The sequence below is a fragment of the Callithrix jacchus genome, chromosome 17 (genome assembly GCF_049354715.1).
Source record: "Callithrix jacchus isolate 240 chromosome 17, calJac240_pri, whole genome shotgun sequence".
NCBI classification, from domain to species: domain Eukaryota; kingdom Metazoa; phylum Chordata; class Mammalia; order Primates; family Cebidae; genus Callithrix; species Callithrix jacchus.
The window spans coordinates 16142176-16166573 of NC_133518.1; the positions used below are offsets into that span (position 1 = coordinate 16142176).

General features: G+C 38.9%; 1 protein-coding gene across 3 annotated transcripts; it reads left to right on the forward strand.

Moving 5' to 3' along the window:
• EIF5A2 (eukaryotic translation initiation factor 5A2) lies at window positions 1–21967 on the forward strand. 3 transcript variants are annotated; one of them, XM_008983462.4, is made up of 6 exons: window positions 1–98; window positions 801–1000; window positions 1550–1654; window positions 11186–11317; window positions 12338–12427; window positions 20944–21967. In XM_008983462.4, exons 2-5 carry the CDS (start codon window positions 836–838, stop codon window positions 12395–12397), a joined length of 462 nt encoding a protein of 153 aa, XP_008981710.1. In that variant the 5' UTR covers window positions 1–98; window positions 801–835; the 3' UTR covers window positions 12398–12427; window positions 20944–21967. The 3 variants fall into 3 exon arrangements, with proteins under 3 accessions (XP_008981710.1, XP_035134727.1, XP_078209974.1); XM_035278836.3 differs by lacking the exon at window positions 20944–21967 and adding an exon at window positions 15086–17227; XM_078353848.1 differs by lacking the exon at window positions 20944–21967 and having other exon boundaries at window positions 12338–14975.
• Window positions 21968–24398: the final 2431 nt, after the last annotated feature.

Consider the following 24398-nt stretch of genomic DNA (forward strand, 5'->3'; position numbering starts at 1 on the left):
GGAACTGCCGCGGCCGCCAGCGCCGCCGCCGCCGGCGCCGCAGCTGTGGGGGACCTGCGCGGGTGCGCAGGCGAAAGGCGCTCGTAGCCAGCTGAAAGGTGAGGATCTGGGGAAAAGCTGATGGGGATGGGGCCAGAGCGAGGCAGGGCCGGGGAAGGCGCCCAGAGCCGAGCGCTGACCGAGGGAAGGAAGAAGAATGGATAGGGGAACGGAGGCAAGCGCGGGACCCGCCGGGGCTCAGGCCCTGGTGGGGCCGAGCCGGGCCGGGCCGGGCCGAGCCGAGCAGAGCCGGGGATGCCGGCAGAACAGGAGGCGCTTGTGCGGCCGCAGCGGCGGCGCTGAAGGGTGGAGGGCGCGGTGCGCGCCCGTTAGCAGAGGGCCGGGTGCTGCCGGCCAGGTCCTGTTACTCCGCATCCTTCGCGGGGACGTGCGGCCTGGGCTGGGTCCCCCGCAGTAGGGTTCGGGGCGGCGGCGGAGAGCTGGGTGGCGCGGGAAGGTCGCCGGCTTCTGCGTTGGGGCGATGGGCGCCAGAACCTGCTGTTTCCAGCGTGGAGGAGCGCCCAGGGCGGATGTCCCCACCCTCTGCGGGCTCCTCTGCGACTTCTCATCCCACCTCCCCAAACAATAGCTGGAAAAGTTTCTAGAGGCCAGAGTTAGAGAGTGCCCGCTAGTCTAGGGTGGGTGTTCTATACATGCAGAAATAACAGGCCCATGATGCTTGGCACATAACTTGTCCGAAATGAGACGTTTCCCTGCCTACACACCCATTGTTAAAAAGCAACCACAAACTTTTTGTGTAGTTCACACAGAAAAACTACCACCTCCCCAACCCACCATGGCGGACGAAATTGATTTCACTACTGGAGATGCTGGGGCTTCCAGCACTTACCCTATGCAGTGCTCGGCCTTGCGCAAAAACGGCTTTGTGGTGCTCAAAGGACGACCATGCAAAATAGTGGAGATGTCAACTTCCAAAACTGGAAAGCATGGTCATGCCAAGGTAAGTGCCCTTGCTGTTCAGGCTTTGGCTTCGGCCTTGGGATTTTGCTCATTTGTATTCTGTTGCAGATCATGAGATTACTATACTTAAAATTTTGTAATAAGCACTATTTTTTTCTGTCCCACAATTGCTGAGTGATCAGTTATTACTTTGAAAACTTAAAGGTAGCATTCCTTTCTTGGACCCTTACAATGTTTCATTAACGGGGAACTGAAACTTTCTTGAATGGTAGTGACCTAGGTCTATTCAGTTTACAGATGAGAAAACCTGTTCTACTAATTCTAAGAAACCTACACTTTATTTTTCTTGTCTACTCATAATTGAATCACTGGACTATATTGGGTCTTGGCAGGTCATGATACTCTTTAGTTGTTACTGCATCTTAATTGTATGACCATTACTTTTTTTTTTTAAGAAAGTAAAATTAGATGACCTTGGAAGGAGGAGAAAAAGAACCTGTCGTAATCAGCGTTGGTATTGTACTCTTGTGTGTGTAATGAGTGATATACTTGGCAGAGATTAAACAGGTTTCCTGTTCCCCTCTGTTAGGTTCACCTTGTTGGAATTGATATTTTCACGGGCAAAAAATATGAAGATATTTGTCCTTCTACTCACAACATGGATGTTCCAAATATTAAGAGAAATGATTACCAAGTAAGCACTGATTTTTCTTTAGAATGTTGCTTGTTTCTTCAAGGTACAAATACTTCATACTATCAACAGCAATTTGACAAAACCCAAGAGTGGTTTTGTAGGTTTTTCTAACCAAGTATTAGGCACCACCTATCTTAGAAATTGGAGAAATTATGATGTTTAACATGTGTTCCTTTTATAGGATTATTGCCAGCTTGCTATTTTTTCATATTCTTGCATTTTTTAAAAAGTCAAATACTTATTGTGTTCCTCAGGCCAAGTGACTGCATATTCCAGCTAAGTCCTATGCTTTGTAAAAGTACCATCCTCTCTGTTGTAAAATATTTCTAATTTAGATAGCTCCCTCCTGGATGTTTTGTTTCTTTTCACTGATCAGACTTAAGACATTCAAGAAACTACTGAAATTCATGTTCCTACCAAGTTTTTCATGTTAATGAACATGAGTCAGAACTTGACATTCTTAAGTAGGGAAATAAGCTGAAACCCATAAATATAAAGGATAAAATACACGGTCACCGAGTATGATAAAGAAAACACAAAAACTATATAAATGGTTTAATTATATTTAGTGACCATGCTGTGACCTTTTGCTAACTTATATATGTAAACCTCAAGTTTCAGTTATACATTGGGGAGGTCATATTTAATGATAGCATCTTAGTGTTTGGAATATCGATGGTAACCAAATAATTGACCTCATAGGATATGGAAGCTCAGATTACTCAAAGCTAAAGCTTTTCTTGAAAGTCTTCACTTTTTGTATCAAGCATACCATATATCAAACTCATTTTTGCTCATCTTACATAGTAAAAAATGCAGAGTTGACACTGAGATTTGTTTTATCCAAATTAAACTGACTTTTTTCTGTACCTTTTATTGTATTATATAGATTTTTTTAATGTTGCTATCAGCTGCACCCAATGATTTTCTTTTGCTGTTTGTCCACCTGCAAACATAATTTTTGGAGTTTCAATCTAGTAACACTTATATTTTCACTTTCCTACCTGTCCTAAATGTTTTCTAGATTGCTTTGAAGTCTTTGTAGAAATTTGAATTGTCTTCATATAACAGCAAGTGTTTTTTTTGTTTTTTTGTTTGTTTTTTAATGAGGTAGATCTGGGTTTGGATCTAGTTCTGCCACTTTCTAGTTGGATGATTTTGGACAAGTTATACAACCTGTCTTAGCCTGTTTTCTCATCACAAAATCAGGATAATATGAGGATAAATGAGAAAATATACCCCTTTTGTGGATATGTATCAACAAGTATTCTTCTGTTTCCCCCTTTTCCTATGTATAAATTCTACTTTATCATTTCTTTATTGTTAGAGCACCAAATTTGATGTGGTGTGTAGTAGATGCTCAAAATGCATTTGTTAAATGTATATGTGATTATTGAATGTGGTAAGGATAATACAGTAGGCCAAAGCTGAGCATAGAATTTTCTTTTGTCAAAATTGGGTTTCTCTTTTCATCTTAAAATATGAATGTGTTGAATATTCAATATTCATTATATTCAGTAATATTCAATATAGAATGCTTTTGCCTATTGCATATTTCAGAAAGATGGTGTCAGCATTTCAGTAATTACTGTTATACTGAGATAAAGTTAGACATTGATTGAAGCTCAAGACTTAAAGGAATATTTATGTTTGGGTCCTAGACTAGCGTGAAGTGAATGAAGTGAGGGAGTTCTTGCCTCGGGCTCAAAAATTTAAATAAAGACAGGACTAGTAACAATGACAAGCCATATAGGAGCCCAAGGCACAAAGAAAATAATTAATTCTGTTCCCATCTTTATTTAAAATTTTGGTATTTTATCATAGGATTTTTGCATTTATTCTAATTTTTTAAAATACTGCATTAAAGTGTTTATCTGATCACTGTGGAGTTTTTTGATGCCTTTTTAATTTTGCACCCAAGACAAATGTCTTACTTCACCTTTGTCCCAGCCCTTGGTGTGTACTCCACACTGCAAAGTGGATAAGAGGATGATTCAGGCCAGGCAGGCCTGGTCCTAGTCTCTACTTTGGCACTTAACAGCTGTGTGACCTTGGTTGACAAGTTACTTAACCTGTTTTGCTTCCATTTCTTTCTTTATAAAGCAAAGATGTAAATAATAAAGCCTCATGGGATCATTTTGAGGTTTCATTGGTTAATCCAACAATGCCCAACATAGAAAGTACTCATTATTTCTATGCTCTTTATTTTCATGTCAGCATACAAAACTTAGTTCCGTTAATTTTTTTAAAAGCTAGTTCTCAGCCGAGTGCAGTGGCTCATGCCTATAATCCCAGCACTTTGGAAGGCCGAGGCTGGCAGATCACCTAAAAATACAATATTAACTGGGTGTGGTGGTGCATGCCTGTAATCCCAGCTACTCAGGAGGCTGAGGCAGGAGAATCAGTTGAACCCAGGAGGCAGAGGTTGTGGTGAGCTGAGATCATGCCATTATACTCCAGCCTGGGCAACAAGAACGAAACTCTGTCTCAAAAAAAAAAAAAGAAAAAGCTAGTTCTTCAGTCTGGGCAACAAACCCCATCTTTATAAAGTACAGAAAAAAAAAAAAAATAGCCAGGCAAGGTTGCGTAACACAGCTAGTATCAGCAGCCCAGGAGGCTGAGGTGGAAGGATCACTTGAGCCTGGGGAGGTCAAGGCTGCAGTGAGCCATTATCATGCCACTTCACTCTAGCCTGGGTGACAGAGTGGGACCCTGTCTCAAAAAAAAAATTTCTCTGAGCCTTTCTTTATATTGTGCTGTGGTGGTCTTCACTCACCTATCCAACTGCCTTGATTACATTCCTGCTTATTATTTGGCTGTGTGTAATCCTTTATATTCGCTGAATTCAGTATTTTGAGTGCCAGTTGGGCAGTTGGCTAAAGAGAAATATGTATTCTGTTCATTAGAATAATTAAAAAGTAAACAGAAAAGAAAACGTATTAAGAGTTATAGTTTTAATTTTATGTGTTTTAAAGTAAGTTCAGAATGAAAGAAAAATTGTCTCCTGACTTCTCTTTCAAGATTAGCTTGGATTAGAATTGCTCATTTACATTTCTTCTCCCAAAAATAGTTATAGATGTCTGGGGCTCAGTGATGGTGTAAATTATAAATACATCCAGATGCATCTTTGGGAATCCCCAAATTCATATAGAAATGCTTATTCAGGCTTTAGTATTCTCTAGAATCATATTTCTTTCTTTTTTTTTTTTTTTTTTTAAGACAGGGTTTCACCATGTTGGTCAGGCTGGTCTTGAACTCCCAACCTCAGGTGATCCGCCCGCCTTGGTCTCCAAAGTGCTTAGAGTACAGGCATGAGCCACCACACTTGGCCTTAGAAATAACTTTCTTATTTCTTTAGAAAGTTCTGTGTTAATATGCACCCCACCACAAGTAAGTAGATGCTGTTTCTGCATTTACTAAAGTTTTATCTGTCATTCGAAGACCACTCTCCAGAAAGAAAACTAATTACTACAGACACAGAAAGTGCATATTGTGGGCCTTTGGATTATTAGTGAATTGCCCAAACTGTGACTATTAAATCCTAGCATATTCTTCAAATAAGTAGTAGATTCTTTGGATGTTGATGTGTTAATTTAATTTTAAGGTTGTTAATTCCTTGAACCTAAAGTCTTTTTATAATTTTTACCTGTTTCGTGGAATCCTTGTGTTCTCAGATGGGAGCAGTCTTTCCCTAGAAATAGAAAGCCTCTAAACCAGTAGGGCCCAATATTGGAAGGACTAAAAGCAAATATTTGTTACAGGATCATTAAGGGTTATCGTGATAAGAGCCACTAACTTTAGTTCCTAGACCTGTGTATTCTATCTAGGGAAAAATAGCACCATATTTTGAAATATATTGTAACCTGCGAAAAACAACACTCCAGGCCAACAAAGTACTGGGCCGCAAGTGCCATATATGAGTCTTCACAAGGCCGGTCCACAGATGGAAGCGGTTTTGGAATAAGGCAGATGAACCAGTGAGTTATCTGGGTGTTTCATTGCCTCATTATTTTGCCTGTAAAATTACTTTTCTAGTCAGAAGTGATGCAGTATGAGATACTATAACAGGAATGAGGCATTCTGTAAACTTACATGAGATTTTTGCAGAAGCACTGCAGGCAAGAAAGGCAAATCCATATGTAGAGTAAAACTATTGCAATAAGAAAAAATTGCTGCCTGTTCCATGATAGAAAGGGTACAGTGTATTCAATCAAGTGACCAGGTGTTCTTCTGGGAAACATATCAAGACTTGTTCTTCTGTTCTTTTTCTTCTTCTGCCATATCAAGACTCTCCTGCTCTGTGAGGTGTTCAGTAGTGGCGGTAGGCAGATCAGTCTTGGTGAGAGAAAGCCTGTGTCATTTCTGAGCAGGGACTGAGGAAGTACAAAAAGAAGCTGAGGCCGGGCACGGTGGCTCATGCCTGTAATCTGAGCACTTTGGGAGGCCAAGGCAGGAGGATCACGAGGTCAAGAGATTGAGACCATCCTGGCCAACATGGTGAAACCCCATCTCTACTAAAAATACAAAAGTTATCCAGGGGTGGTGGCAGGCACCTATAATCCCAGCTACTCAGGAGACTGAGGCAGGAGAATCACTTAAGCCCAGGAGGCAGAGGTTGCAGTGAACCAAGATCACTCCACTACACTACAGCCTGTTGACAGTGAGACTTCATTTCAAAAAAAAAAGAAGCCAAATGGCATTTACAGAAAAAAATCATCTCATACACCAAAATTTTTAGAGCCTAGTCTCTACAGATTACCTTTGCTGAGCATTCATATATGGTCACATTCTTTAGTTATTTGGAGAGGTCTGTCAACCTACGACTTCCCCAAACCTTACTGTCAGCAGTTTTCCTATTTTGTTCTTTCATTGTCCTTAAGCTTCCAGCCAAATTGTTGGCCATAGCCCATAACCAGTGCAAATCCACACCTCTGGTTCTGTCTTCTTTCTGGTCCAGTGCTTGAAGTTCTTCCCAAACCCACCATCTTTCTCGCTGACCCCTGAATGATGTCTGCGTATAATGCATAACCATCTAGAAACCATTGTGAGTATTTTCCTTTCTCAGTCAAATGGTCATAGGAAACTCTGCATGAAGTCATTGGTATGAGTTGAGGGAGAAGTGTCAAGTGTCAATGTGGTAGGAGGTGTTTTCTGAGTCTCAACCACTCCTTAGACAACTTGTTTGCACCTTTAGTTCCTTCTCAAGCTGATCTTATATATGCTCCTTCCACTCAGTGATGGAGAGCTGCTGTGCTCTCCCAGTTGTGTGGCTTGGTGGGTCAGATAACACTTCAGGTGATGGTGGTATTATTTACTTAGGCTTTATAATAATAGTGACCAAGCATTCAGTCTGTACCAGGGACCAGCAACTCTAAAGAAGTAGCTCAAGAGTGCTACTCTCTGGGCGAAAAGAAGGAAGAAATAAAAAAGAATATGCGTTACCTAAACAAGTCTAGTTGTTTTGAAATAGATTGAGGAGCAAAATTAAATTCAGAAATTAGAACTAAGAAGGTACCTGTTGGAATAATATACCTTCTCCAGCCTTCTCTTATGTATTAGTAGTACAAATGCAGGCAAAATCGTTTCCTGATAATTCTCCCTTTTCAATGTTCTTTCCTATACTGACAACATCGAAGACAGAATCTGCAGCCACTAATCTCCCCATACTCCCTTGTAGATCATGTTTTGCTTCCTTAGCTTACTGTGCCTCCCAGCACTTAGTGGTTACAGTACAGTGCTCTTTCTAGAATTCATATATACGTTAGCATTTTTCTCTGTTTCATGGAGATGTTCAAAATGTAGGATAACGGATCCTGTGTACCTATCCCTCCGCTTCAGCAATTACCATTATGATCGGTTCTCTCTCTCTCTCCTTCCTCTCTGCAATTTTTTGACAAAGATACTGGATCATTTCTTCTGTACACTTTCCCACTGTACGGATTTTGCTAATTGCATTTCTTTGTTTTTTTTAACATGTTCCTCTGTCCCTTGTGTTTCCTGAGACTTGGTAGAGTCTTGATCAAGTTTAGATTTTTATTTTCTTCCTTTCTTTTCTTTAACAGGACTACTCCATAATGTTCTGTGCGATCATTAGGTAAATAAGTCTGATTGTTTCTCTATTTGGGCTGTTATCAGATATGTGATCATTGCCTCAATCTGTTAATTGGAGGAGACAAAAATTATGATCTGTCATTCCTTCATTTGTTTTTCTTAGAATAATTCTATAAAAAGAAACTTCCCTTCATCAATTTTTGTTTGTTTACCTTAAGAGACAGTGTCTACATACGTAGGGGTGGGTGGGTGTATTTGACTCTTTCTTTTTAACGTACGGTTTATAAAATAAATTAGTTCCTAGCATCCACTGAAGATGACCAAATACATATTTTTTTTCATTATAAACTTGAGCATTTAAACATATTTGTGTTTCAACCCTTTGCTGTTATTGTCCTTATTGATTCTCACATTGTTCCATCTTGGCCAGTGGGAGCTTATTCAAGTTAGCTCTTGAGTCCTTTTGACATGGGCCTAATGTTAATTCTCTTTGATAGCTCCTTGCTTTTTAGTGCCACAGCGTACTCCAGGTTCATCTTACACACTTCCTGATCTGGACCTGGAATTATCCATTTTTCCAAGGAGCCCTAGATTCTTTTTAGCAGGAAATAAAAAATACCACATTCTTTTTCTTTTCTTTTCTTTTCTTTTTTTTGGGATGGAGTCTTGTTCTGCCACCCAGGCTAAAGTGCGGTGGTATCATCTCAGCTCACTACAGTCTCTGCTTCCTGGGTTCAAGTGATTCGCTTGCCTCAGCCTTCCAAGTAGCTAGGACTACAGGTGCCATCACACCTGGCTAATTTTTGTATTTTTAGTAGAGATGAGGTTATGCCATATTGGTCAGGCTGTTCTCAAACTCCTGACCTCAAATGATCTGCTGGCCTTGGCCTCCCAAAGTGCTGGGATTACAGGTGTGAGCCACCATGATTGGCCAAAAATAGCACATTCTGATAGCATTATAATCTCATATACTGCTCAGGAGCTTGGTATACCTCCACATGCCTAACATCTCTATTTTGACTCTGACCTCTGCTGTCTCCCTACTTGCTACTAACAATAATTACTTTCTACCAAAAAAAAAAAAATTGTTCAAAAACATCGCAAAGTAATCAAGTCATTAGGTTTGTTTAAAGGTAAAGGACCAGAAGGAGGTATTTAGAGTTGGCTTATAACAATCTCCTTACCATCCCCACCTTCCAACTCTATGGAGTCAGAGAGGCCTTTGAGAGAAGATGGTAACATTTACACAAAAATATGCTTGGGGATTTGACAATGATACTGTTGGCTTTTTTTTTAAGCTTGCAAATTACAAAGGGGGAAAGTGTACCTTTGGAGTGGAAAAATCTGGCAGATAACTACCTTAGTCAACTTATCAAAGTTGGCATCACTTGTAATGGGATGAATTGACATTTGGCTCCTGATAATGATACTCTGAGGGCAATCATTTATATAGTATTCCTTTCAAAAATGCATTACCTGAATCATGAGGAAACAGTGAGACAAACCCAAACTGAGGAACATTCTTTAAAACAGTGAACCCCCCCCCCCCAGGAGTTTAAGATCAGCCTGGGCAACACAAGAAGACCCTGTATCTAAAATTAAAAATTAAAAAGAGAACAACAACGACAGGCATAGTGGTTGTATGCTGTGGTCCCAGTGACCTGGGAGGCTAAGGTGGGTAGATCACTTGAGCCCTGGAGGTTGAGGCTGCAGCAAGTCATGATCACACCACCACACTCCTGCCTGGCTGACAGAGCAAGACCTGGTCTCAAAAAAAAAAACAACCCCGCCCAAAAAAAAGTCAATGCCATGAAACGTAAAGGGTGGGGGAACTGTTAGAATTAAGAGACTAAACTGACGTTATAGCCAAATAAATACAAGCTATGATCTTGGAGTTAGGGAAATAAGTTGCTATCAAGGACAATATTAGGACAATTTGCAAATTTAAATATGGACTATATATTGAATAATAGGTTATCAATATTTCCTGATTTTGAAAAATAAATCGTTACCTAAGAATATATCCTTGTTCTTGAGAAAAACACACTGAAGTTTTAATTGCTAAAAAGTCATGATTGTTGCACTGAAGCATTTATTGCTGAAGAGTCATGATCTTTGGAGCTTACTCTCAATGGTTCTGTAAAAATAAGAATGTATATGATAGATATTATATATATTGGATGTACATACAGAGAAAAAAGTGCACGTGATTAAATGTTAATGGATGTATCTAGGTAAAAGATATGGGATGTCATAGCATTATTGCAACTTTTCTAGAGAACTTAAGATTTTTTAATAAATCATTCAATTAAAAAGATTTCATATTGCTATAAAGAACTACCTGAAACTGGGTAACTTATAAAGAAAGAGATTTTTTTTTTTTTTGAGACAGAGTTTCACTCTTGTTGCCCACGCTGGAGTGCAGTGGCAGGATCTCTGCTCACTATAACCTCTGCCTCCTGAGTTCAAGCGATTCTCCTGCCTCAGCCTCCCAAGTAGCTGGGATTACAGGCATGCACCACCATGCCCAGCTAATTTTGTATTTTTAGTACAGATGGGGTTTCACCATGTTGGTCAAGCTGCTCTCAAATTCCCAACCTCAGATGATCCACCCACCTTGGCCTCCCAAAGTGCTAGAATTACAGGTGTGAGCCACTGCACCTGGCAAGAAAAGAGATTTAATTGACTCACAATTTCACATGGCTGGAGAGGCCTCAGGAAACTTAAAATCATGGAGGAAGGTAAAGGGGAAGCAAAGCACGTTTTACATGAGTGGAGGCTGGTTGTCTCCTCATTCCTGTAGTAAATAAGAAGTTCAGTGATATCAAAACCGTGCTTTTTTGCAGGTTGGGTTGATGACTGGGTTTTTTTTTTCACTAATGTTATCAATAGGCTAGTGGATTTTGTTGTTTTTGTTGTTGTTGGCAGTGAGCTGAAGACCAAAAATTTTCTACCTAATTTTGCTCATATTCAAATTAAAAAATGTGTTGTTTGTAATAGCAAAAGTAACTTTTATGCCCAGTAATGTGAAATTGGTTAAATCAGTTATAGTATGTCCATGCAGATATGTGGTAGTTAAATCAACTAAGTTAGGTCTATATTTTCTGGTTAGAAAGTATTTCTAAGACATACTATTAAGTCAAAACGGTTCACTGTAAAATGCTTACAGTATCCCAATTTCTTTTTTTAAAAAAGCAACTATATTTATTTTGTGAAAATAAATGGAATACACTGTAAAGAAGCCTAAACTGTTTAAATGCACAGAGATTGGGGATGGAAAGTATTGGGAAGAGTAAACTTACACTTCCATTCTGTAGGTATTTTATATTTTTTGTATTTTTAACATTTTAAAATACCAAGAATATTAATGTATTACTGTGTACTTATACAAATTAATGTCGATTACAATTTAACTGTGTAAACATTACAAAGAAGTGGATGTAATCTAATCAGTACAAATGATATAATTTCTTCTAATAGCTGATATGCATTCAAGATGGTTACCTTTCCCTGCTGACAGAAACTGGTGAAGTTCGTGAGGATCTTAAACTGCCAGAAGGTGAACTAGGCAAAGAAATAGAAGGAAAATACAATGCAGGTGAAGATGTACAGGTAAAGACTTAAAGATTATTTTTGAAAACCATTTTATAAAAACTTTGGCCTCAACTAGTTAACATAAAATTCTACATATGGAATGTGGTTTAAAAATATTGCTAAAATGTCGAGAATGATCTCTAAGGCAGGTTTTCCATAAAACCCTTGGAGACTCATTACCAAAGAAAGTATCAAAGTTCATTTTTGCTACATTAACATTCTCAAACCCAACTTTGTTTTCCACGCTCTGCACCTGAGCTTTTTTTTTTGTGTGTGAGATGGAGTCTCCCTCCATCACCTAGGCTGGAATGCAGTGGCATGATCTCAGTTCACTGCAGCCTTCGCTTCCTGGGTTCAAGTGATTCACCCCTCAGCCTCCTTAATAGCTGGGATTACAGCTGTGTGCCACCACATTCGACTGATTTTTGTATTTTTAATAGACACTGAGTTTCAACATGTCGGCCAAGCTGGTCTCGAACTCCTCCTGACCTCAGGTGATCTGCCCACCTTGGCCTTCCAAAAGTGTTGGGATTACAGGCGTGAGCCAAGGTGCCCAGCCCTGAGCTATTTTTAAGGGTAAGAAATGATGCTACTGGATTGTTAAAGAGTGAAGGAGATTTATTCTGTGTTTTGTTACAACTTTCAGAAGGTTGATTAATGCTACTATACGTTTTTATGGGAGGACTTTGTAAGTTAATATAAAAATGAAAAGTTGCTTTTCAGTTGTTTTTGCTTTTAACTTTGCCCCCAACATTTAAAGGAGTGATCCGCTTTACAGGATACTACATGTAGTAAGGTAACATGTAGTAAGTATTGAAACATTTATAGTTCTTATTCTTTGTTCCATGGAAGTTGTCTTACTACTATTTAAGAAATTCTGCTTTAGAAAACTGTAAAGAAAGTAGCTTGTTTTGGAGTACCCCTTTCAAAAGTCTGTATGTACAAAATATACACAAATATACAATATATGACGAACTAGTTAAATCTTTTATATGTCTTGTCTTCTGAATAACTTGTTGCCTGCCTTTTTGCTTCTAGGTGTCTGTCATGTGTGCAATGAGTGAAGAATATGCTGTAGCCATAAAACCCTGCAAATAAATGGGAACATCAAGCATGAACACCGTTTAGGTCTGAATCAACTGCAGATCTAAAGTTGGGTTCTAAGTTGTCACCAAAGCTATAGCCTTCATAAGCAACCTCATTTCTTTTTTTAATTGTTTTCAGATTGTGGTGGGTTAGTTTTACAGGCAATTGATAAAAATTTTTTTTGAATTTTGTAGGTATGTTTCCTATAATATTCCTGTGATTTTCAGTATGTCAGTCCAAGAAACAAACAAGATAGCTTCAGCAGATGTGATTTGTCTGAGCAAATCATTCCTGTGTTTTAGTTAAATGATAAACCAGGGTTTTAAATCAAACAATGTAGCATAAAGTGGTATTGAAATACCACATGTAAGTTGAACTGCTCTGCATTAATTACAGATTTAATATAAAATGAACTGATTATATATTGGAATTGTTACAGTTTCAGCCTGTGTAGGGCAAACACAAATCCTTAAACAAAAACCACATTATCAAAAAATGTCAGTTATTTTGGTGGCCACATGCAGCCACGTGATTACTTTGGTCATACAGTGTACCAAATTATTGGCAGACTTGATGTAACCATATATGGTGGTTTTAGTCCCTTCTTACGGTTGGCAGAAAGGCACTGAACTGTTGGGTGAAAGTGAGGAACGCATATTAAAGGAAGACACAAAAGTGGCAAAGAAGGTTGATTAATGCTATACGTTTTTATGGGAGGACTTTGTAAGTTAATATAAAAATGAAAAGTTGCTTTTCAGTTGTTTTTGCTTTTAACTTTGCCCCCAACATTTAAAGGAGTGATCTGCTTTACAGGATACTACGCAACGCATTTTTTTTTCCAACCATGTTGAATAAATATTACTATTTATCAGTAAATACTACCAACTTTTTTTTTTTTGAGACTGAGTCTTACTCTATTATCCAGGCTGGAGTACAGTCTCAGCTTACAGCAGCCTCTGCACCACACGTTCAAGCAATTCTCTTGCCTCAGCCTCCCAAGTAGCTGGAACTACATGTGCACACCACGCCCAGCTAATTTTTTTTGTTTGTTTGTATTTTTAGTAGAGATGGGGTTTCACCATGTTGTCCAGGCTGGTCTTGAACTCCTGACCTCAGGTGATCCACCTGCATTGGCCTCCCAAAGTGCCAGCACTTTACAGGCATGAGCCACCACACCGGGCCCCTTTCCAAGCATTTTTAAGCATAGATTTTTTGACATTAAGATACTAAACAAAAACTGAGAATTACTTAAATTGATTTGGAATTTGGGAAGTTTTGTTAATTTTATGTACTTTTTTTCTAAAGTGAATTGAAAGTGAATCACGGAAGCAATATTACTGTATATGAATATTATTATTTAACTTACTTTAAGTATATGCATTTTTTTCTGACTGTTGCGTGACAATTCAGTTGCTGGTGTGAAATATAACTAACAATTCTATAAACTGAACTATTTTAAAAGGTATTTTAGGTGACACCACTGCATTTCTATTTAATCTTTTGAGTCCTATGTATATTACTTCCAGAATTTTAGACATTGTTACAGGGTTTGACTCAATAACAATCATCATATTGGAGCAAAACAGAACAAAATTACTATCTCCAAAATACCTTAATTCTCTAAGACTGGCTCTTAGACCTCTCCCATCATGCCTTCCCTCTAAAAACCCCTTTGTTCCTATCTTCTAAAGGAAAAGATATCATATAGGATCGTGTAACTGACCTAATCTGTGACTGGAAATAGCATTAGTAACAGAAGATCCCAAGTTTTAGTTGCTGAATTTGTACACACTTTTAAATCTTGTCTTAGCCTCAGCAAACCCATTTGGAGAAGAAGCAAGATACTTTAAGAGAAATGCAAAAAGGAAATTTCTAAAGCACAAGAGAGTGAGGTTGTAGTTAATCGTTTTTAGTGTATCATTTGAGCTTTTGCCCATCTAAAGCACAATTAAAAATTAGGCTACATTCTTTCCAGTGTTCTATTTAAGTACCTACTACACACTGCTCTAGTTTATTAGTACTCTGTAATGTGTATCTTCCTTGCTACTGGTTAGCACTGTTACTCATAGGAATTCCTGAAAATTATTAGCCTGTGCTGCTTGCAGGTCATTCTTGTAGCCCCTCTTAACCATGCTGGTGTTATGATTTAGTATTAACTCTCGATTAGCATGCCCCTGTTCTTCCTAACTTGTCAAACTTCACATAAATATATTTTCAATTGTGATGTAAGGCTGTACAAATAATTATAATAATGCATCTCTATCTTCATACTTTGAATGGCAAAAACTATTTATGCATAAATATTTTCATTTTAAGTAATATATGCAGTGTAAATACTCTTGATATGTAAGTATAGATTTTAAAGATATGGGACTTTATTTTCACATAAGTCAATAGATGTTTCTCTAGAACAAAATATTTCATTTAGTAAAGCTTTATAAATTATCTTAAAAGGAAGCAGGGAACATGTATTTTTTAACATAGAACAGAAGTCACTTCATTCTTTTTAGACATCAGAAATGTTAAAGTTGATTCCCAGTATTTGTTGTACTTTTTGTAGCAAATATTAAATATCATGAGTTAACATGTATAGAATGTGGACTGTCGTGTTGATAGACTGTACAGTGATAAGCCATTCATTTTTATCTGTATACATTTCGCCAATGTATATTAACAGGTTGAATATTTGCTTCTTTTTAGAACATTTTATTTGTACTGTGAGGATTTTGTTACACCTTATTTGCTGCAGCAGAGATCATCTCATTGCTACTGTGAGCATTCGCATCATAAACGATTATGATTCTTGATTCTTTCCGTGCTCCCTTCCAAGGGCTGTCAGTCAATTGAAGAAATTGTTGCCCTCTTTCCCTTAATGATACAAATCTCCCAGTGCTTTCTGTTAATTACCAGAACTCTCCTGCAGTTAGAGCATAATAGGAGACACTGCAGTAAAATGATTAGGCTGTAAAATTGGAGACACAACTTTTTATTACAACACAGTTTGCGTGTGCACATGTGCACATATAGCTTTGTATGTTCTTTTTTCCAAAGTACCAGCTCTTAAAAGTACTGTAGTCTGGTAGTGCCTCGACTGTTGGTAACTTTTTTTTTAATTTACAACTTTTGCAGAACTTGTTTTTGTACTTTAAGGTTTCTCAATTCGATTATTTCTAGTTGAGCTGTAAATTTGAATGCATTGTTCTCAGGACTGTTTGTGCTAAGAGTTGAAATTACATTATTTCAAAGCTAATTGCCTGAAAATATATTGCAAAATTTTCCCAAATTGTAATACCATGATACATGCATATAAAAAAAATCCTTAATGTCAGCACACTTAAACTACGTGCTAAATAATCAAAAAAAAAAAAAAATGGAAACAGTAGCATCCAGACTGGAATCTTGCCGTATTTTTTTCATTTTAGAATAGAATCCGGCAGTCCCATCTTAGAATCCTGTCCTTAGGATATATCTGAAAGCATTCCTTTGGCATGGACCCCAAAGACAGTTTTGGAGCCAGCCATTAATGTAGAAGTTCACCAAACATATTTAGGGATAATAGATAAATTAATAATGCTCTTTTGGGTACATTGAAATGTTTACATGGGAATTCTATAATATGAACTAGGAACACATTTACTATGGGAAAATATGGCTCTTAAGCAGTGTAAGAGTGGAAATATAAGCATATTTCCATGAACAGTATATCATACTGATCAGCAGTTCTCATTTTAATGTCATTTTGCCATAATACTTCATAGTTTTCAAGGCTTCTTTCTGCTAGCATTCAGACAAGTCAACAAAGATTTAAGAAAAACGTATGGTGGAAAACCTTAAAAATGAAGACAATTCAATCTATTAAATTTTTTTTCTCTGAATTGGGTGTATGGCATCAGTAATTGATTTTGGCAGGGAATATATGGATTTCGCTTATGAAACATGGATGTTCTATGGAAACATGGCTTGAAGCCAATATGTAATTTAATGTTTTTCCATTAAACAAACATCTGAACACCAACTTAGCTACCAAGTGAGGTCAAGTGCCTGAAAAGTGTTGTATACATCTAAGAAGCATGTTTTCTTTCTGTAAAAGATGCATCTTATAGTAATGCATACCAGGATTTCACCTGCTAGAAACATACTTGTTGGCAAACTTTGCCATCAGCACTATTCCCCTCCTTAGAGCAGGTAGAAACCTATTTTACAAATAAAAGAGACAGGTTATTCTATTTATATGAAGTCCCTAAAACTATTTCTTGGTATTGGTAGACTTAAGTTTATCTTATTTCAAGATTGCACTTTTTAAAGAACTCTGGACTATTTTCATTAGTGACTGAACAGCTTGTCACAAGTCACTGTTTGGATCTTTTCTGAGGAGTTATTACAGTTAATATCTACTATAAATAAGCACTCTTGTGCTTATTACACAGCATAATGCAAATTACTAGTTCTTTACTAGTATAATGAAAATGACTAGTTCTATACTATTATGAACTTTTATCCTCCTCCCCAAAAAGAAAACAGTTGGAATGGCATTGTCTAAATCCAGTGGCACTTTTTTTAGTAATACATTTTTTTTCTTAGATATAGGAGAACTATTGCTTTTACCTGCAGAGACTCAAATGTTTTCACTAAAACTTTAAAATTGTAAGATATGTAGTATTACTGATTGTGCATTTTGCATTTCAAAAATAGTAAAAATTCAAATGCGAAGTCATTGACTTAAAAACCCTTGAAAATGCAGATAATACCGTAACAATTATAACTTTTTGTTATATTATTAAAATATATTTGTCTGTTAACTTCATCAGTTGTATTCAATAAAAGTTAACTTAACAGCTTGCACTATTCTTGTATATATACATCTTTAAAACAATTTCATACCCGAAAATTGTATGACCTAAGTATACATCACTTTAAAAGAAAATTAACTTGTTTTTATTGAGTACTTTATATTCTATGTCCTTACGTAGTGCCCTAACATTATGACTAGGACTGTTTAATTTCTAAATTTTAGTTTGAGGTTTAGGTCAATGTTTTATAAAATAGTCACTTAGTTCAAAATTCAGCAGGTGCAAAAGAATAAAGACATTGTTCCCTCTTCACTGCCTTCCTACGCATCCTTCCAGAGATATTGAATGTAAGAGAGGGTAATGTTACTTCCCTCACTCCTGATCTCCCAGGGTCTAAGGTGTTTCTTTCCTACAAGCTGGGGTTGCTGCTCCCTTTCCACAAAGTGAGTGGTGCAACAATTCCCTGAAGCAATCTCTTCACCCTTTTTCCAATCCTCACCATGTCTAATCCACACCAACTGGACATGTTCATTTCTAGGTGGCTCAGTGTTTCTTCCTTACACACTGTACCATTCTAGAACATCCCTCTCGCTTCCTGACATGTGAGCTATGCCAGGGATACCATGGCAGTTATCACCTTGTATCTATGATCATCACAACTATCCACAATCTACCAGATCCACAATGCAAAGTTGGGCAAAAAAGAAGCACCAGTTAGAGTCTTCTAGCCTCTCTCCCCACTACTTTTGCCACTTGTAAATTTGGTAGCCCGGTTACCCAGAGGAAGGTATAGAGGGAGGAAAAAGACTGAAAAGGGCTAATTACGAGTTTCATGTCTCTTACAGTTTGCATCCTATCCTTTCCCCACCCCCATCATTAAATCATAAAACATTCTTTCCAGATAGAATGCCCTTCTGTGGAGCTGCATATTTGGAAACCATACTGCCTATCTAAATTATACACTCCACTGGGAACTTACAGTATCTGTTTCCCACAATACTTGCCGTCATCAGTTACAACCACTGGGTGTGTATTGGTTCAAAAGGACCTACCTACAAGGTTCTATCAATCCATGGTCCAATTTGAGAGTTTTTTCTGAATACAGTTAAAATAATTTCTGGCTACACCCAGAGACACTTCCCAGAACCACAATGACTTGTAGTCTGGTGCCCAAGAAAGCCAAAAAGGCCCCCAACAGACAGATTCTAAGGGAGAAGAGAGGTTCATCGACTAACACTCATAGTGTGTCTGCATTTTTCTTCATAATTATGTAAGTTTCACTTTATGTGGGTGTCACCGTAGCTCATTTTAATTGCTATATAATCAATGAGGTAAATATTTTGGATATATATCAAATATTACTATCCTGACGTTAGATATTTTCTTTCCAATGCAAATAGAACTTTCACACAAAAAAAGGATATTTAGAGCACCAAGAAAACAGCAGTAGCTTCTATAAAGCAGAAATATGAAAAACTGATACCAGTCCCAAGTGAAATTAAAAACAAAACTAGAAAATAAAAATGTCTAACTAGAAATGCTAAACCTGTTATACAGTGTACAATGAAAAGGGAAGTACACACTAAAACAATATCAAGGCATCAGGAAATAACATGCAAAAACAAATAGCTTTATATCTACAAATAACCAATTAAAAGACCTAATGAAAGGAAAATGTTCAAAGCCTATACAAAGAAAACTATAAGCACTCCCAAGAGACAGCTGACCCGAACAAGTTCCATATCCTTGGTTGATATGTTAGATGATAGTTCTACCTAATTTTATTTATAATTTTAATATAGTCTTAATAAAGATACCAACAAGTATTTTAGTGAACTTAAACAAGTTGTTAATAAAGCTTATAAGGAAATATGAACATGCAAGAATCACTGGGAAAATGCTGGAAATACAGAGCTGAGTGGAGACTATCTCTGAGTGGGGACTACCAGAAATTAAAACATATTACAAAGCATCTATATCAAAACAGGTACTGGCAAGTGAATAGACAGATTAATGAAATAGAATAGAAAATCCAGAATAGACCCAAATACATGTAGAAATTCAATATATAATCAAGATAGTATTGCAAATCACTCGGCAAAGATTGACACATATTAATTGTTAGGACAATTAGAAAAATAAGATGAATTCCATACAACATACATAAGAATAAACTACAAATGAAGTAGATATCTAAATGAAAACTATAAAACTATACAAGTCCTAGAATAAAACATGAGTGACTTTCTCTATAACCTGGCTTTAACAAAACCAGTTGGAAGTCTAGACACAATAAAAGAGGTGTCTGTGTGTGAAAAACAGAGAGAACAAATGGTGAGACAAAATAAAAATTTGGATAAAGGGTGTGAGTGTGTGTGTGTGTGCGCGTGTGCGTGCACACGTGCGCTTTGAACTTTTACAATCTTTCATAACATTTAAATTCTAAATAAACTTTTTTAAACTCAAAAAGTATAGTACCATCCAATTTTTATAAATTTATGTCTAAACAAGACAGAGGGAGGGAGGGAGGGAGGGAGGGAGGGAGGGAGGGAGGTAGATAGAGTAGATAGATGCACACAGACACATTTATAGACATGCATACCCCCAAAACATTTAATAGCTATTTCTAAGCAAGTGGGATTTTAGACATTTTCACACATTATATTTTTGCTTTCTCTATATTTTCTTGCATGAATATTTCTTTTCACATATGATAATTTTGTTAATTAAAGTTCTCGCTGGGTGTGGTAGCTCATGCCAAGGCAGGCCGATCACTTGAGGTCAGGAGTTCCAGACAAGCCTGGCCAACATGGTGAGTGAGACCCTCCATCTCTACTAAAAATAAAAAATTAGCCAGGCATGGTAGTGCACGCCTGTAGTTCCAGCTACTCGGGAGGCTGAGGTAGGAGAATTGCTTGAACCTGGGAGGTAGAGGTTGACATGAGCGGAAGTCATGCCCCTGCACTCCAGCCTGGGCAACAGAGTAAGACTCCATCTTAAAAAACAAACAAACAAAAACAAGTAATAAAATGAAGCAATGAAAAAAGATACTTTCACTTTAAAGGCTGATCAATACTCAGAATTTCTGTGGCACTATATAACAAGAAAATATTACTTGGATGAAACTGCAATTTGTTAAAAATATTTTAAAATAACAGGTTTTCCTAAATACACATTGAGAGAAAAGATGCAATGAAGCAAGTATAAACTTTTTAATCATAGTTTGTAATGCTCTCTAATCCAATTAGTGAAGAAAGGGCGAGCAGCAATAACTTAAGTTCCTATTTCCCTTCCCTGGTCCCCTTGGCTTTCATTGATGAGTACGTAACAAACCATACATAGGTCTGGGACTTGAAAAGTAATATTCTTCAGCAGTTTTAAGTTTGTCCTCAGTATCTCATTGTTGTTTGCACAGAAGGGCTGCAGTCCATTCTTGGCCAAAGCTGCAGTTAGCTTCCATAAGACTATATGCACTTCAATGTCATTAAAGTATGTTTTCCTGGAAATGATAGTGCCATGCCTCATCATGCTCAACATGCTTCACTTTGCAGCACATGGCACAGAAAGAAATGCAATGCTGTTTGCTACACATACAAAATCTATATATATTTTTACAATACTTAAATGGTGATAACTTTGATAGCTAAGGGTAAAGGGTAATTTAGAAGCTTCTCTTTTTTTTTTTCAAATCAGCTTCTAAAAAATAGATGAGTTTTAATAATAAGTACATTTCAGAGATGCACACATTTTCTACTTTCTATGTTACAGTGCGATCCTCTGTGCTGTTAGCAGAGCTGAGGTCTTCCAAAAGGCAACACTACAGAATAAGGTGAACCATCTGCTTCTGTAAGAAACCTTGTGTGATGCACAAACCCAGGACAGATACAGAGATGCAGAAAGAGAAGATGTAAGACATACCAATGGACCACAACAGAGAATTCTATTCAGAGTACTGTTTGCCTAAATGTCATAGCATTTTCTCATAATTCAAAAATACATAGATATTTACATTATGGATATATTTATGAATGATTGTAAATAATCTAATGACATATTGTCAGATATGATTTGCTAAATATTTATCTGTGACTATAGTATGTGTGCACATATATTCATGAATATATATATTCATATAAGTTCATATATTCATAAATGAGACTCGGGTATAAGTTTCCTTTCTCAAAACATCCTTGTCAGGTTTTAGTATCAAAGTTGTATGGGCCTCATTGAAAAGTGTTGAATGTCTCTAATTTTCCCAAAGTGTTTGGAAATTGGTGTCTTAGCTTATTGGCTGCATGCAGTTGATTTATTTAGGAAGTGATCTCAGGTAACAGAAGAAACTGGGGAAAATGAAACTAGGAAATAACAAAAGCAAACAGAAATGTGGTGGGGACAACTGAGGCTCAATTCTTCTGGAGTCTCTCTTGTGGTGACATAGAACGGACTACACTGTCCAATCAAAAGAAAGAAAGGAGCAGCGACCAGTTTCATGCAGGTGTAACGTGACAGCACCTCCCCGCATATATTTCACCTTCTACCCCATGGCTTCTCCGACCTGTGAGAACCTCCTGACCAATAACCACTTACACATTGACAACCTGAAAATGCGAGGGAGTTAACGCCCCAAGGACAAATATTTATCAGCAGAAGACTGGAAACTGTAGATCAATTCTCCCCTGCCCTGGATTAAAAGGCAAACTGGCAGAATGTGCGTTTAAGCATAAAATTGTTACAACTGGCATTGTTTTTTCCTCAATTGTTTGGCACAATATACTGGTTAAACATGAATAGTACATAATTTGCCTCTGTTCTTCTTGTGGGAAGATTTTAATTACAAATGCAATTTATTTAAAAGATACAGGTCTATTCAGATATTCTGTTTCTTCTCGTGTACATTCTAATACATTATATTTTTCTAGGAATTTGCTAATTTTATCTAATTTGCTATATTTTGGTAATATAAACTATCTTATTGTTATTAATTGAATTATAATATATATACAGAAAAATGAACAGACTATAATTTACAGCTTGATGAGCAATTCTCCTGCTTCAGCCTCCTGAGCATCTGGGACTTCAGGCACATGGCACCACACCCAGCTAATTTTTCTATTTTTAGTAGAGATGTGGTGTTATTATGTTGGCCAGGCTGGCCTCAAACTCCTGACCTCAAGTGATCTGCCCACCTCCACCTTTCAGAGTGCTGGGATTACAGGCGTGAGCCACCATGCCCAGCCTCTCCATGTGGTTTTGGTTTGCTTCCCTACTAATTGGTGATGGTAAGCATCTTTTTATGTGCTGATTGGCCATTCGCATCTCTTATTTGGAGGACTGTCTATTCATGTCCTTTGCGCATTTTTGAACTGCCTTAGTTGGGTTTTGTTCTTGCATTGTGAGAGTGCTTTATCTATTCTATATGGGAACTCACATCTGTCTGTCATTCTGTAGGTTGCCTTTTCACTCTGTTAATAGTATCCTTTGATGCAATCGAATTTGTCTACTTTTCCTTGTGTTATTTGGGCCTCTGGTGTCATATCCAAGAAATCATTGCCAAAGGAATCTCTCCATCTATGTTTTAAGAGTTGGTGGCTGGGAACGGTGGCTCACACCTATGATCCCAGCACATTGGGAGGCCGAAGCAGGTGAATCATGAGGTCAGGAGTTCAAGACAAGCCTGACCAAGATGCCCCATGTCTCTACTCACTCCCGGGTACTGGGATGGAGTTTAATTTCCAGTGACTGGCCCAGAGCCTTCCCACGGGAAGGTCTCAAGGGAGGCTATTGAAGGAACAGCATGCAACTTGCCTGCCCGCACTTGTTCACACAGAAGGCAGTGGGGGGTTGAGGAGGTGGGGGTGTTGTGTGGATCAGCTTCAGTCACAGCTGTCTGGTTTCCTATGGGATGTGACCACATAACGGTCAGGCAAGAAGATGACTGAATTTATCTTCATGGAATCACTGTTTCGTAATTGTTGCTGCCCCCGGTTGTCACTGGATAAAAGGCTGGGCCATAGGAGGCTGGATGAACTTTATTTTGGCCAGGTAAGCAGAATGGAAAGTAAGGTGGAAAGTAAGCAGTGAAGGTATGCTCACCTGAGCGGGGAGGGGGTCACGAACCTCGCTGGCGTGCCCCAGCTCTACCTTTGGCCCTGTGGCTACAAAGCTGCCCCACCAGGAGCAGCCCCCCACTGGCAGCTCTGGCCCTGGGGATTTGTGAGTGTTTGTCGGGGGCAGAGTGTGGAGAGGCCAAGTCCACACTGTATCTCACCCTAGTGCAGCTCAGGATTCGGCTTCCCCCAGCCCCTTCTTCTCAGGGTCTCAGCTTGGGTCCTCAAGGCAGCAGGAAGATGGGCTCTCCTCACCTCCTAGGTCCCCTGTCCTTCTTTACCCCCCAGTTCGGACACAGCCTCACCTAATGCAGTCACAAGGAGAAAAGAGGGCAAATCACTCAGGGAGGGAGGCACCTGAGCCCCCGCTCTGCCTAGACGAGACACCCTGTGCGTCTCCCACGGCTTACCACATCTACCTGGGACTTGACGACAGGGCCAGAGGGCCAAAGGTGACACCGGAGTCTCCAGCACCACCTTCCAGAGCCCCCAGGGAATCTCTCGCTCTGTGGGGTTGGAAGACTGGCTCCCCTGGGGATGTGTGTGTGTGTGCTCCCCAGGGCCCCAGGGAGGTCAGGGTCCTCCACATTCAGGACAGCAAGGAAAAAATGGCCTGGAGTGAGGCCCTAGGGTTGGGGGCTAAAGCAGTACAGGTATGGGAAACGGGGTGCTGGAGTGGTTAGAGGGAACAGATAGGGAAGACTTGGAGTCTTGCACGTGCCTAGGGGAGCTACGGTGGGGAGGCAGCAGGGGGCCTCTCCTGCCGGATGGGGTTTTCTGAGGCCGAGATCCCCGAGGGTTCCTTGCTCTAGTGTCTCCTCCTACAATTGCGGGGGTGGTGGTGGCGGGGGCGTCGAGTGAGTAGGGCGCAGTGAGGCGGCCGTAGCACGATGGGAGTCTGGTGTTCAACGGCTCTACCCGTGGGATCAGACCGGTGAAGCTCCCCAGCCAGCAGGGCCAGGACTTGCCTCGGGAATCTTAGTGCTCCCTAGGGCCCGGGGCATTCAGGGGCGCCGTGCCTTCCAGTGTCTGAGCTCCAGCCCCAGTCCGGTAGACCAGCCCGGCGCACCTGGGTCCGGGTACACCGGCCCGCCCTGACTACTGTCCCAGTGGGGC

Bases quoted from the DNA above. Each gene is read 5' to 3' on its own strand.
- EIF5A2 (XM_008983462.4), top strand. From the start codon at position 836: ATGGCGGACGAAATTGATTTCACTACTGGAGATGCTGGGGCTTCCAGC. The intron at 1,001-1,549 runs GTAAGTGCCCTT...CCCCTCTGTTAG, and splicing joins GAAAGCATGGTCATGCCAAG to GTTCACCTTGTTGGAATTGA. The intron at 11,318-12,337 runs GTAAAGACTTAA...TTTTGCTTCTAG, and splicing joins ATGCAGGTGAAGATGTACAG to GTGTCTGTCATGTGTGCAAT.